The sequence below is a fragment of the Miniopterus schreibersii genome, assembly GCF_964146895.1.
Source record: "Miniopterus schreibersii genome assembly, chromosome: 8".
NCBI lineage: Eukaryota > Metazoa > Chordata > Mammalia > Chiroptera > Miniopteridae > Miniopterus > Miniopterus schreibersii.
The window spans coordinates 37,842,164-37,857,864 of record NC_138109.1 but is presented as its reverse complement, the minus strand read 5'-3'; the positions used below and the strand labels follow the sequence as shown (position 1 = coordinate 37,857,864).

The following is a 15,701-nucleotide window of genomic DNA, read 5'->3' as shown; positions in this document are numbered from 1 at the left end:
TTTTAATCAAGATTATGCTCTTTAAAAATTCAGCAGCATGAAATTAAATTCCTTTATCTCCCCTCTAGCTGGGTACCTAGCACACAGTAGGTACTTGAGAAATGACTGTTGGTATAAAGATGATTTTCTCACATAAGCTGGAGCGATGGCTATATTTCCCAATCACCTCCATATCATCTTTACTAGGTAAACAGTTCAAATAAAAGCCAAGACCGGGATGCTAGATGGAAAAACAAATAGCCTGACAGTTTTCTATAAATAAGTCCAGCATCACCAAACCTTTATTTTCCAAATTATAATTATTCACATGTCAATAACCTCTTTAGGTTAACATGAAACTTTGGATTTTGGTGAAGAAATAGAAATCAGTTATCACAATAGGGTGAGAAGGGGAAATCATTCTGACAAAAAATTTAGGCTCAAATTCAGTCCTGAGGAGAACACCCAAAAGCTATATAACAAGTTATCTAGTTTTAAAATTCATACTATCAGCTTCTCACATTTTTTTGTTTTGTTCAACCCATATCCTCCACTTAGTCCCCAGCTCAACAAAGATATGAGCATGTACTTAGTGCCAGGCCCTCTGCACCCCTATGTAGGGTAGACAAAAAACTAACACAATCCAGTCCCTGCTCATGAGGAAATCACAGCCCAATTTGGAAGACAGATCATTTTATTATGATACGGGAAGTGCTAATGGTGAGCGCTAATATAGTGCTACCAGGATGCTATGGGAATGTAGGAAAAGAGCCCTTAACCCAACGCTGGGGTGAAAAGGCTTAAGTAATGTCAGCCAATTAAAGGTGGGTGAGGACATTCCAAGTAGAAGAAACAATTTTAAAAAGAGAGAGAAAATATACACACACACACATTACAATGCAAAGTCTGGGTAGAGACTCATGGGAGACAGGAAGGAAGACAGGGTGCCCCTCAATGTTTCATGCACCAAAATTTTCATTTATGTCTTTGCATGTGCTCTCTTTAGTTTCAAGGTGAGTTGTGTTAACTGGTTAACTCAATCCAGAAAGATAATTTCACCACTTTAATTATCCCGCATTTGTCTGAATACACCTTACTTTTGTTTAAATACCGTATCTATTATCTTCATTACAAATAAGAACATTCAATACAGTACAGCACTGTGAAAGGGGGCTTGCCAGAAGCTGAGACATTCCACAACACTAGTTCCATATGTCCTGAAGCCCCCATCTCAGACTTTAGCTCCTACCTCCAAAAGTTCAAGGATTCAAAGCTGATACGTTCGTTTACTGAAACATCACCCTGGTGGGAATCTGCAACTGGGGATTCATTCCAAATTTAAAGACAAGCAATCCTTTTTCCAGATGTTGGACTTAGACAAGAGGGTTATACTGCAGACTCATAATTCTAACCTGAATATATATAATTTAAAAATATATAGCATTAATTAACACTGTTTATTAATGTTCCCATTTTTTCTTATCAAATGAAAAAAATGAGAGATTAAAGAAAACAGAATAAGACCAGATATGTAAAACAGCTATTCAAGATTATAAGAAAATAAGTTATGGTGGTGGGTGGGGGGGGACAGAAGAGGTAGATTAGTAGCAAAAAGAGAGAGATTTCCAAACTTTTCAAACTTTCATTATTTGTATATAATACACTCTTAAAATAAAGGAAATATTGATATTGCTAAAATCATCAGGTGAATTCTGATATCTGTATTCATGTGGCTTATTTAATCTGAAGACAACATAGCTCTCCCTGGAGGAGCTGAACTGCTAACATCCCATGAACTCGATCAAGTTCGCCTCACTTCTCTTACTGACTGTAAAACAAAGAAATCTGTCTTGAGTTTCACGATGTCCCACATGTCACTGTGACTAATCCCCAGCCATTTTTATTTACAGCGTTCAGATGAGTTTCTATGACAATCCCATGCCATTCTCAACGTTACACACACATTTTCTGCCTTTTGAAAATAATTACAGAACACATCATTTCTTTTACTCTTTATACAAAGAAAATCTCACATATTTAATGGCTAGAGAAAGAGACTTTGCTTTCAGATTAAAGAACAAGCAGATATAACAGAGAACAACAAAAAATCCAATATCCACTGTTTGCGACCACCAGGCTGTTGTTGTTGTTTGTATTTCATTTATCAGACATGCAAAAGTTCTTCTCTTTCCCATCACCATCTGTACACACTTTCCCCAAAGACTCTCACACCTGTCCCATTAACACACAAGCACACACCCCCTCACACACGCAGGACCCCTTCCATGTTTTCTGTCTGAATGCATATCCGTATCTGTTTTCTTTTAACAACAGAAAATAAGGCAAAGCAGCTTGAGACCTCGGACAATTTAAAATCCATTTCAGTATAAAAGTCTCAGGATTGCTAACTTTCTCTGGAGATGGAGCAAAACTGAGAATTTAGGTTATACTACTGGGACCTGACTGCGTTTTAGGAACTACTACCAACTGCCAAATGAATTCACCACGGCTTGCTCTCCGAGGCCTTCCCTCCCTCCGTTTTTCACCCCCCGTTCTCCTGCTGTTCCGTTTTCCTGTAACTCTGTTTTATACTTCAGCATTATTAGAAAGATGTTCTTTAAAAAGACAGAACTTTTTTTGTGCCCCACCAGCTTTCTTCAGAGAAAACATGCTATCGGATAACAGAAACCACCTGTGCCTTGTCCTGTGTCTGCTTGGATTTTCTTTCCATTCACACAGATATATTTGACATAAAAAAAACAAAAAATTTAACACCTAGGAAAAGTATCATCAAATGACAGAATTCCTCAACATAGACCAACTGTATAGTAAAAAGACAGTATCAACAACTGGTTCTGCAAATGTTTAAAACCTAATACGGGCTATTGGTTGGAAGAATCCTAATTCTAAAACATCAAAAGCTGTGATGTCTTAACTTCTGAGGAAGTCACATCTAAGATGGCATCAACTCATTTCACAGTATTTTCTTTCGTTTTGTATAGCTGGCACCTAGCACACAGCGCCTAGTAGGGAGCAAGTCCTCAAGACACGTTTGCTGAGCTCAGTTGCCAATGACAGGGTAGAATTTGTCAATAAAGGCAACCAAAATAGATCTTCTATGCCAATACCAAACAAAAAGCATCCACCTTGATGCAAACGATAACAACAGGCTACAACTGCTCTCCAATTTATGCAAGAATTTTCTGTCTCTAGAGCTCTTGGGATACGTCGTGTTCTTAGTTTCCTCACCTGTAAAAAGAAAGCTTCTCCCAAGGTGCAAAACTCTGAATCTAATAACAAACCAGAAAAAGCTCTGTTTCTTACTACTTTTTTTCCCCCAATTCTTGAGGACTTACTTTTATTGATTTTAGGGAGAGAGAAAGAGAGAGAGAGAGAGAGAGAGAGAGAGAGAGAAAGAGAGAAAGAAACAGCATTGTGAGAGTGAAATATCGACAGGTTGCCTCCCGCATGTGTCCTGACTGGAGATCGAACCAGCAACCTAGGTATGTGCCCTGACCGGGAATTGAACCTGCAACCTTTTGGTTTACAAGACAATGCTCCAACCAACTGAGCCACACGGGTCAGGGCTCTCACTACTTTTTAAGCTTCAGAGAAAACAAAGGAATTCAGCACTATTACATACTTCCAGAGAACACTTTTTAGCCCACCCATAAATTCAGAGGTGGAGCTTAGAGAGTTTGATACCTTGAGAAACATCTTAGGGAGTAAAAACAGGCTACAAAAGGGTCTGACCTAGTTACCAGCCCCAACCACTGGTACCCTGGACCCTGGACATATTACTCAGCTTCTTTGATGGTTTCCTCACCTACATAAGAGCAACTGTAAAAGCTCCCCTACCTAAAATTTAAGGTTTATATGAAGAGTTAATAAAATAATGGATAAGAAAGCCAATTTGAATGTTACAGAAGTTAGCAACACAGGTCTGAAGTCTGACGGATCTGGCTTTAAGCCTGGCTTTGCCACTTACTGTTGGCATGGCCCTGAGTGAATTACTAACACTCTCTGAACCTCTGTTTCCTGAAAAACAGGAGTAGCCCACAACAAAAGCCATCTAGGATCTCTACACGCCCCACCACCCAACTTGAAAAGTTTTCCGAAACTTGGAGAAGTCCAAAAGAAAAACAAAATAGAAACAAAGAAACCCACATATAACCAAAGAAACTCATAGATACAATTTAGAGAACCAACAAAGCCAATCCTAAGAAATAGCACCCGAATATGTAAACTCCTTGAGTCGGCCCAAGTGTTTAAAGAGCTTGTAATAGGACACAGCCAAACGCACTCTCACAGCTGCTCTGTCCTCACTTTTAAACACAGTGATTGATAGGAAAGGTCAAAAATGAGCATCTCTAAATGTGGATCTATGTTTCTCTCCAATCTATCTGTTTCCCTCCAATTCTGCTACCTCATGACGCGTCTCACGGCTTATTCAGAATCCCTGCCACTCCAGCACCTCCGAGGCTGAATTGCAAATAAAGTCAAAAGTTATGTATAATCAGTCTTTATATAGCAAAATTGAAAATGTCTCCCTTTGAAGAATTACAAAGCTTTCTGTCTGAAACCTCTGACCTTTCTAGAGAAACCAGAGTCACTGTAGTTTAAAAATGTAGGTGGTAAAAGTACAAAGGATTACATTTATCCATTTTGCATGTTTGCCGTCTTTTCTGAAATGAGGGGCAAATATCTTTAGAACAATTAGTTCTTCCACCCTAACATTTCAGATCGCAATATCCTCATTTTCCAAAGAACTGTATATATCCTGGGCTCAATGAGATGGCACTTTTCTGTTACTCTCTATTCCCCCTTCCTTTTACAGAAAATCTAAAATACACAAATCCCAGAACTTGTTTTATAAATGAGACTTCTTTTTCTCTACAGTGAACAAGCCTAGAAAATAATGAAAATTCATGTGAATATTCTTAAAACACCCCTGTAATTCTTGATTAGCTTGGGGGGGGGGGGGGCTTCAAAAAGTACATTTAAAAGGAAAAATAATTCTTTAAAAAAGTCGTTGTCACATATTAAGAGGCCATACAATAAAAGTATTGCAAAGACTATCTTCTGCTGACAGGAACATACAACAATAGTTATGCTGTTAAACAGCATCGAGTTACAAAGACTTCATTCTCAGAAGTTACTTGAAACTGCTCTCCAAAAGAGAACCTCTAACATTTAAAAGAAGCGAAGAAAAAGCTAACTAAATGAATCAAACAGAAACTTTAGTAACATAGTAATGTTTATATAATATACATCCATGCAGAAATCCTGCCACAGTCATACAAAGATGCGACAAGCTTTTGCCAAATTCTTATCCAGAATCCTTGCCTCACTTATCTTTAACTTCCAATTACTTAATGCTAAAAATATTTTCTCAGGTATGCATACTTTTCCATCATCAATATTTTTAATATCTAATATTATTTATGAGTTTTACTCCATATGAAAGATATTTATAATATTCATTGCTAATTTGCTACTACATCCGAGCCCATACAGTTCTGTTTATTGTGTATGTGCATGCTATGAAGATTTGCATGCCCATACACAATATCTTAATTATTCATTCTATAGTAAGCTCTTTAAGCATCTCCATTCCTCATTCATTTGTAACGCTTAAAAATGCCACGACGAAGGGCTTGATGTCATCCCAACACTGAAATCCATCTGTCTATGGCCCTCCGTTGACTTTCCTCATTCTGCAGCCAAAATTTTCACAGAAGTTGATGAGAATTTGTCAACCTAAGAACTTGTTATGTCAGCTTCTTTGAAAATGGAATATTTGAAAGTGACAATGATGGGATCCTGTATGTACAATATTCACTTTATGTAGAAGCTTAAAAGTAGATAGCTAATCCCTTTAAGATTAAAATACACAGTATTCTAAATGCTTCCAATAGGGAAAGAGGGAAGAGGCAGGCACCAAAGACAGAAGAGATAGTCCTTAGTTTCCCATACTAAGTAATGTGTCCCTGATTTTTATAATTAAATGAAATTGATACTGTAGCACCACAGTTTCTATTGGATAATAGAAATTAATAAATACCTTTCCCTACCAAAAAATTACCACTCAGATCAAGCTATATGACTCACCACAGATACATCTTCCCCAACAGCATGAACGTGCTGCACTACCAAATCACGGGCTGGCAAACCTACAGAAGGAAATAAAATCGCCCAAACCATAGCAATAAAGACAACAATGTATTCCTGTGTGGCATCTGACAATGGCAGATGCCACACAGGAATACATACAAAATTTTAAATAGTGTTCACTTTTTAAATGTTTGTTACTTTTATTTCATCTCACTTTTTTAACCCATAGAGTATTTCAAAAATAGCCATTAACATATTTATATAAATATATATGCTCTGAAAACTGTTTATGTCTGAAAAAGCACAGAATTTGGCAGCACCATACACGCCAGAGACATAAAGCAGGCGGTACGGAATGGGGTGGAAAGGACAATGGGTATGAGTCTTGTTTTTTAACTCTAATCCTCTTTTGTTTCCAATTTATTCACTTTTACTCACACACCTAAATTTTCCACTTCCGGCATAACTGATCCTCAACAACCCTAACGCTAAGACTTATTAGCATTTCTTAAAAAGAAAGTTACATTTCCATTTTATTCAATGTAAGTTCCAGTTTAGCAGCTTACTTTAAAAAAAAAAAAAAAAAAACCCTAAAAGAATATGTAGAAAAATCAATGTAGTATAAATTATATTTTGCTGGTCATTTTTTTTTCTATTTACAAATATAAAATTCATGTTAAGTGAGGCTTTGAGTTTTTGCACTAAAGTCATTAAGAATAATCTTGCCTAAGTTTAAAGAAAGGAATCTAAGGGCATTAAATAAATCCATCAATAAATCATTTAAGGGCAGTAAGATAAAGCTTATCCCTATTTTCAATTTTTCTCCTTTCTATTTTAAATATTTTTAACTAAAAAAAGCTCCATTTTTGCTTTCTTTTAAGTAATTATACACAAGGCCATTATCAAAGGATCTTTGTGGAGCAAATTTTATATTTTTTAAACTAATCATTAAGGGAAGTTCTAAATATATATCTCATGCATGTAAGAAAATATGTTTAAAAAACCTACCTAGCAAAATACTACATGCAACTCTGGTTTTTAAAATAATGCTTGCTTTAATTTTCAATGGCTTTCCAAAGCGTCTAGAACCAATTCATCTAACTTTTTTCCACCAAAAAAATGTTTTAGAAAATCTTATACCTATTTCATAATGCTCTATTCACTAACTTCAACTTCCTAAAAAACAAAAAAGAACAAAGTCATTCTAGACCTTTTAACCCAACACGGACAAGCCCAAGACTATTTCTCCCTGTCCTAACCAAGTGCAGTCTCAATCTGTGACTAAGAACTGAACTCCGCAGTAAACTGTCTCCGTGGGAAGGGTTTGGAGTTTGACTTTTTATTTCCCCTTTGACTCAAGGTAGGTGTGTAACACCATTTAAATGACAGCCAACCCCAGACAATAGGGTAGAAAGAGGGATGTAGAACAGATCTGAATTTTATTTTTGAAGCAAAGGATTTGGAATCAGAAGGACCGACTTTAATTCTGCTCTGCACAGTTGACTTAGCCACAGTGTTGGGACTTTTTTTTCTTCTGTACAAATGGAGAATGTATTACTTATTCACAATATTGCTATGCAGTTTTTTTTTAAAGCAGAGGAAAGAAACAAAAACTACAGTGTAGGGCAAAATGTAGTACAGTGTTTGCCATAAAAGATACTCAATAAAAGTTATTTGCCTTCCTTCTTTCTGTCCATCTCTCAGTTGATCAAGGTCCAAAATATCTACCATAAGGAAGGTATGTAAAAGACACAAAGAGAAGTTTGAAGTTTGCAAAAACTAAGCTGTTCCACTTCAGTCTCCAGTAATTCTGATCACCCTGATCATTTCTGGGTTTGGGATGATCAATATCTTACTTGTCAAAGAAGACCAACACTCGCCAAAATACATAACACAGATCAACTTCTTTCCTTCAGTTTTATCTTATTTAGCTTCTTTTCACAAAAAGAACAGCGAAAAGATCCTTTGCCACAAAGTTGCCGCAATTTGTCATTTGTGGGTTTATTTCTTTGCCTCATAAGCCATGTTTATTTCACTAAAATGGAAGGACAAATTTCATTAGATAAAATATACTTTTACACTGTGGAGTTATCACAATAAAATATACAGCACTGTTTTCTAATATTTGGGGAAAACCCGGGGAGGGGGGAAGCTCATATTTGCCTTTGCAGCAGCTAGAGAATTCTGGTTAAGTTCAGGGACACTGAAGTTTGGATCAGTAATTTGTATCTTACAGTTGCCTTAGTGGCAGACAGCCAAAAAGTTGACAACAGTGTAAGTTGTCACCTTAAAAGGCAAAATGGTAATAATAATAAACATCTCAATAGCCCCTTTTTCAAGTTTATGTGGGCCGCAGTGTCCCTAACTGGACCCCTAAATGCTAAAAAAAGAGAAAAAAAAAATTGTGAAACTTTTCATTCTAAAAATCTGCACAGAAACTCCTAAAGCCACAAATAGTCTCCTTAGTCCGAAACAAACTATGCAAAAAATTGTGGGGAGATGGATTATAAAATTCTCCTCTTGATATCTCGCTGCTCGGGATCCTCTTACAGTCATTACTTAAACCAAAACACTTTTTAGAGCATCTCCATTTGCGATTAAGTTCACGGTTTTATGTTTCTCTTAACAAAGCGTGCCAGTTCATTCATTCCCTTCCTTCTCCACCTGACTTCTTCCTTCCCCTTACCCCACCTCCCAGGGACGTACAATTTATAATATATTTAAAAGCAAGATCTAACCTCTAAATAACCACGGAGAAACTGTTGCTGAAATTATAATAAACCAGTGTTTAGCACGTTCACTGCATTCAATCTGTATTTTATGTGTTTTTCCTCCTATTCTAACCCTCAAAATTGTTTTCAATAATCTATATTAACATTTGCGAGCAATTAGAATTGTTGCTTCTGTGCAAGTTTTAAAAAGCCGACAGCCTGTTGTGAGTCTTCTGGAAGCAGCTTGAGGCCTCAACCAAGTGAAACACCCAGTCCTACTGTGTACAGCAGTGACCACAACAAAGGCTGTGGTTTCTCCCACACTAGCCCTAAATAGGTTTAAATTAATGCTATTCATCACTGGGTGGAAAAAAAGACAAGGCAAATCCAAGCCAGCAGCATTGAGAAATTTCTTACCAACATTTGAACCTCTTAGCCATAAAGGAGCTGACCTCCTCCGTTCATAGATTTTAATCCAGAACAAGTTATTCCTATACATTCTCTGCTTTGAATTTCCATCTTTTTCACTATGTTCCAGATAAAGGATATTGTTACTAAATTCTAGATAAAGGATATTGTTACTATCCTCAAGTTACGCAGAAAACACTCAAGGATATAAAAGCCATATTTATCTCAAGTTTGTTGATTGTTAGTGCTCTCTCCTTTGAAGATTTGAAAGACAAATAAAAAGATAAATGAAATTTCTGAAATTGTGTGTCTATATCAATAACTAGATCAGTCAGCCACAAAAATCTATCATGAATTTAGTGTAAGGTTAGAGCTAGAATTTGAGATAGGGTGGCATTTGCTCTGTTAATTTTAAATATCACTGTATTTTTCCCCAACACAGTTTATTATTATAAGTCACAGAAACTACCTGCACAACTTCCTACCAGGGAGTTAAGGTACTGAAGAAGTTTAATCACATAATGTGTAGTCCTAGACTTGAGCTTAAACACATATACACATATACTTGCTAACAGAATATATGGAATATATTTTAGATGTGCAATACTGCCATAAACTAATGTGGACAAGTTATCTAAAAATTAAGAAAGTATTGTAATTAATTTGGCATAAAATTATAAACTGTAACAATCTAACATTTAAAATTTTTTACAATAATTACTCTATATGCATTGATAATCTTATGCATATACACTGTATTTAAAGTACCAGCTCCGTAAAAAAATTTTAAAAAAGGAAAGAAATCATTCCCGCTGCTCTAACCAACACTCTGTGTGCAGCCTGGGTGTGCACACACATGCACACGAAGCACACACACGCTCATACACAGACACTCCTAATCTTACACCTGCTCTGAAGCAGTAGGAAGTGAATTCTCAACCTGTCAACATGACCATCTGGTCTTCTGCATATCACGGCTTTCTCTATTACCCTATGAAGGAATGGCAATCACGAAGCCAAAATAAAACTAAAATGCACCTAAATGGGAGTCTCTCTCTCTGTTGAAATGGAATAATATGTGACATATCAGAGCAAAACTCGCAGTAATGTAAATAATTTAAAATGAGCACTCATGCCAGCATAATTAAGTGAACAATATGGTACAGGTGATATGGTAATCAGTAATACTTCCGCACACGTTTACAGGACAGGTACCAGAATTCCGAGGCTGCAACAGCTCTCAGCGAGTGACGGGACCTTTGCTATTCCTAGTCCGAGCAAAGCTAAGTAAATGTAGTAACAGGGGTAGCATGAAAGCAATCAGTAACTAATAAACTAAAACATCACCATGCAAAAATCTTCACTTTGTATCTTAAAATTTAACCAAGTACTCGTGCTATCATTAGGGCAAATTCAATTTTTTCTGTCAGTGGTTAATTAACAATAACAGCAATAACCTGACAAATTCTGGTCATTTATTGATCTTTCAAAGTAAATTTCAAGACCACTAAAAAATACTTCTAATCTTAGGAAATTCCTCATCTGCAAAAAGTGAAGACACTTATTGTGATTTAGCATTTGGGCCCAAGGCCACTCGAAAACTAGCACAGGCCAAGTTGAATTAAACATAATTTTATTTGTTTAATTTTGGTTTTTAAACATCTCCACACAGCTGCCTCAGAGCTTTCATTTTACCCCACAGCAGGTAATAACTATGAAAAATAAATTGTGACGCTGTCATTCTATGGCCTAGATACAGCAGTCTACCTCTATCTAAGAGATGAGTTCTTAAAAATCTATACTCTTACAAAATTTAACTAACTCAACTGAAAATCTTCCTAGAATCTGATTACATTACCAGAAGTTATACAGAAGCAGTTAAAAAAAAAAAAAAAAAAAACTCTCCAGAAAGTTCTCGGTTGAGTGCCTACTAATGAACAAAGGTTAACTTTATCTAAAAGGTCAAATGCCTGGTGGCTAAGGTTATGACCTTAACAACTTAAATTGTGACCTTGCCACGTGCCGGGTATATTGTAGATTCTGATACAGATCATCTGGTAAAGACTGGTCATAAATTAGCTTTACTGTTACACGCCCACAAAGAATACCATTTGCCACAATACCATAATATCTCCAAGTTGTCGTATGATACATGGGAAGGACAACTCAAACAGAGAGCAAACTAAGGGCATAAAATGATTTTACTCTTTTATACTTTTAACAAGATGAAATTCTCAAGCATTTGGAATCACTCCGATTTCATTATACTTGTTACTGTTTATCTGCCACAAAAATTCACACAGTTTGAATGCCACTGGGTTTAGAGAAAAAAATTGGAATGTAATTTATGTATTGTATTTTAGCATCTCAATATGTCTTAGAATAAATCACCTCTGCTTTTTAAAAAATGATTGATTCTGAATTAGCTTCCAGCATTTACATGTGTATTCTAAGATTTCAACTTCCTACCGAAGAAGAGGCCAAGGAAAAAAGCAATAATTGTACACATTTTTAGAAAGAAAAAAAAACACCACCTCATTTTTGTGGCCATCTAAGGAAAAAAAGGAGACTTTGGGGGAGAAAACAATATATAACACTTTAAGGGGGGGGAGGGGGAAGTACTATAGGTGAAAAGGCCACAATGGTTTTGGCATGTTTCTTGAAGCACGTTTCAGAGTCTCTGCCTCCTGCCAATACTGGCAAGTTCTCAAAACTTTTAAGGAGGTAGAAACATTGTTTAGTGTTTACAAATCTTCAGTATTATAACAGATGCTTGTCAAATCAGTTGTATGTAAGTTGACCAGTCTACCTCATATTTGTATTGGCAGCTTCCTTCCACAAATAACAGGTCTCTAAAATCTCTAAAATCAAATTTGAAATCTTTTCAGCAAAAGGCCCCTAATATTTTCTTTTGCAATCATCCTGTGGCGCGCAGAGCAGCAGCCATTACTGCGCTCCGGTAAAACCAATGGCCTAGCACTTGGCTGGCGTTCAGGCCTAACAAGGGATTCTGGGATACAGCAGGAAAACCAAACCGAAAGGTAGTCTGATCCATGTTGCTGTCAATAAATCTTTCATAAGCAATAAGGATGCTAACTCTGCTAAGCAACCCTCTACACATCATTTTACCAACATTGCCCCTCAGGTACTGAAACAACTAGCAACTGTCAGCTCAAGGACTTGGAGCAACAGCACAAGAAACAACATAGACAACAAAAGAGAATGCATGTAATGGCAATAGCTGGAAAGGCTGCATCTCTTAAATCTAAGGGAAATGTTTAAGTCTAAAACTTAGAACAGATGCTGCTCACACCGATAAAAACGTAACAGGTATTTCATTTTGATACTGCCTTGTAAGGAAGTACATGACACACCATGATGTGCATCACCTGTTGGCACTCTCAATTAGAGCAGTTATTATGATTTATAAATTACTTTCTAAATATGGAAAAGATTAAACACAATATTTTAAAGAGTGCTCCCTGGAAGCACTTAGAACACCCATACTTTTTTTGCACCTTGCCTTTCCCTACCAGAAAGTCGACTTATATATGTAAAAAAATTTTTAAAAATTTTAACTTTGCGTTTTCAACATACGAAACAAAGTAACAACAATAGCATGGAATAGGGGTTAAGAAAGGATTACTTTTCCTATTTAGAGGTCATTTGAGAGGTGTCGCCTTTTCATTTTCCCCATCCAAAACTGACTAAACCAACAGGCACTTCTTATAATTAAGTATACATTTTCAGAAACCCAAATATTTGAAACACTTACAGATTACATCTTCTAAAATACTCATCTATCCCCTGCCAACAGAATGCAAATGATGATGTGACATGCTTGCAAAGTTAATTTCTCCAGTTTCTCATATAAGGACAGATGGATAACAAAAGTTCTCTTTCTAAAACATATATTGAGAAAAATAATAGAGAGTACGATTTCAGCTGATTTCTTTAAAGAACAGCTTACATTTTTATAATTAAAAACGTTTTGCAAAACAGTAGTGTTGATTTTACAGGTAATATCTTCTCTCTCCTTTGTGGAAAAAAAATACGTAATTATATGAACCCCAAAACAATCTACTGGTAGGATTCCACAACCTTCTTTCTTCCATCAGGCTCAAGTAACTGCCATGAAGGTGATCTATCAAGACTGATATGTACATATAAAAAGTCAACAAGTTACACAAGACCTGAGCTTTCACATAACACAATGAGCCTTTTGTCTAAAACAAGATGAAAGGAACAAAGTAAAAATGCTTTATTTTATCCAATCCTCAATAGTTTTATCCTGAATGCTACTCTAAATGCTGTAATATGCACAGGTAAAACACGCCTTGAAAACAGCCCTGAAACAATAAGTAATTTTATTATGAATCAAAGCAACTCACTAAACCGATTATCAATATGGATTTCTCAATGCGCTCATGCACTACACAGGTTGCTTACTTGTAAGGTTAACCTCTCCATCAATTACTTCAAGAGTCGGTTTGCCTTTTCCCTTAGCTATCTTAGAAAACACTAAAAGTTCCTAAATACAAAGCTACTAAGTTTGCATATTAATGTAATTCTTTTTTCCCCTCATAAGTGATCAGCAATTTGATAATAATCTTACCTCCAACCTCTTCTTAATTAGTAAGGGGTTCAAGAGGCCCCAGAAGATTAAAAACATTCCCAGAAGAAAAGCAACGAAAAATATTGCCTCACTACCAAGCTAAATGCTCTTTAACTAGATCACTTGCCAGTTAAAATACACCCTTTATTACAAGAGTTTTTATTAGGCTTCTCTAACCCGTCATCGAAAAATGTGATTTAAACATATCACGTAACAGACTGCCCAGCACCTCTGATAACACTAACTTGCCAAAAGAACTCAACTTAGTGAGAATTCTCTCAAAGCGATGCTTTTCCATCTAAATGAAGGTGGCCCCTCAGACACAGGGGCTGTTCTGACTTCGGCTCACGTTTGAAACCGCACTGTCTATATGCACATGGCCTGCAAAACTAGGGCGCTCAGGAATGGCCCAGCACATACAGAGGTCATCAGGAAAGAAACAACACACAAGAAAGTGGAAGAACTTCTCACCATCGCACTTACCTGCTGCATGCACAAAGTATGCCAAATATAAATCGAGTTCCTTAACAGAAACCCCTATGTGATGGGGCTGGACACAGAGCCCTGGATTCGAGCACTGCGGGGACTTTACAAGGCGCTCGCCATCAGTACTTTCGAGCGGAATACCTTTAAATAAAATCACCATAACCAGGTCCAACCTCCAGACTTTATCTGCCTGGCGCAGGCAGTCAATTCTTCGCATCTTGCCTTTCTGGTCTGGGTTGGAAAGAACACAACATGGAGGCTTTTTCCCTGTAACTGTGAGCACAAAATCCTCTCGGTACTCAGGTCGGATATCTTTCCGTAGCTTGGCCAGAAGTCGAGATGCCCACTTCTGCTTGACCTCTGGTTTTTCACTTAGCAACTCATCCTTCACGGCTCTCTCTTCTTCTTTTGACATACGCTTTTCATGTTTTTTGAAGTATTTTCGTTTTCGGGCCTGCAGGTTGAACCATGTGTAGGCGAAGGCTCGGACGTGGGGCAGAAGTGCTTCGATGAAAGGATGAAATTCATCCTAGGAAAATGAATAAAAACAAAAATGTGACTATGCTGAAAACAGAAAGAAAACTTTTTTTCAGATGGTCGCCTTCAAAAAAAAAAAAATCCTTATTTCACTTGAAATTTGATGCAAGGATTACATTACCAAAATCACATATAGAATCCCTATGGGAAGTCGGAGAAGGGAGAAAAGAAAACAGCCAGTATCATTTCTCACAACATCGAAGAAGAAAATTGCTAAAAATTTTTTTAAATGTTTTGTTATAATCACCAAAGTGTCCCAGGTTCTATGGTCCAGCCTTAGTTGCAAACCCTTTAGATAGTAGTAAGTAAAGTTTATCAAAATGCTTATAACAATATATAATCTTAACCCTATTTCAAGGAAGGCATATCTAATTTTGCTCCAGCCTTGACCTCACTACTTGTAGTACAGCCAGGGTTCGGCCGCCAGGTTGGCAAATCCTAAACATTTAGATGCCAGTCAATGTTTATGGAAGTCGAGGAGCAAAAATCGTCTCCGAGATCAATGAAAATAAAGACTTTTCCTCTAAAAACACTGCATGCAGACTCTGATCTGTTTCTTAGTCATTCTGGTAACATCTTAATTATTTTTAAGTAATAGAGTTGCACATAAATATTTTTAGTCAAAAACTTAGAAAAATATGGCAGGGACCATAATCAAAAGAAGAGATGAATCTCATATCATCAGACTAAAATAAAAGATCTATATCCAAGACATAATTACGGATACTATGGGAATGAAACAAAAAGGGAGGGAAAAGTGAAAAAAACAAAGGAAAGCATACATTCCAGATAGTAAACAGAATGCGTCATTGTGACAACAGTGTTGCAATGAAATACATTTAATTTACTGA

At 36.6% G+C, this 15,701-nt stretch overlaps 1 protein-coding gene across 6 annotated transcripts in view; it reads right to left on the bottom strand.

Moving 5' to 3' along the window:
• The window catches only part of NFIA (nuclear factor I A), a gene marked incomplete at its 3' end in the record, with an annotated part of 352,385 nt that overhangs the window by 326,586 nt on the left and 10,098 nt on the right, over positions 1 to 15,701 (bottom strand). For all 6 annotated transcript variants that reach the window (XM_081144016.1, XM_081144015.1, XM_081144019.1 and 3 more), the window contains exon 2: positions 14,311 to 14,842. In XM_081144016.1, the coding sequence (XP_081000142.1) occupies positions 14,311 to 14,842 (532 nt within the window). The remainder of the gene's footprint in view (positions 1 to 14,310; positions 14,843 to 15,701) is intronic.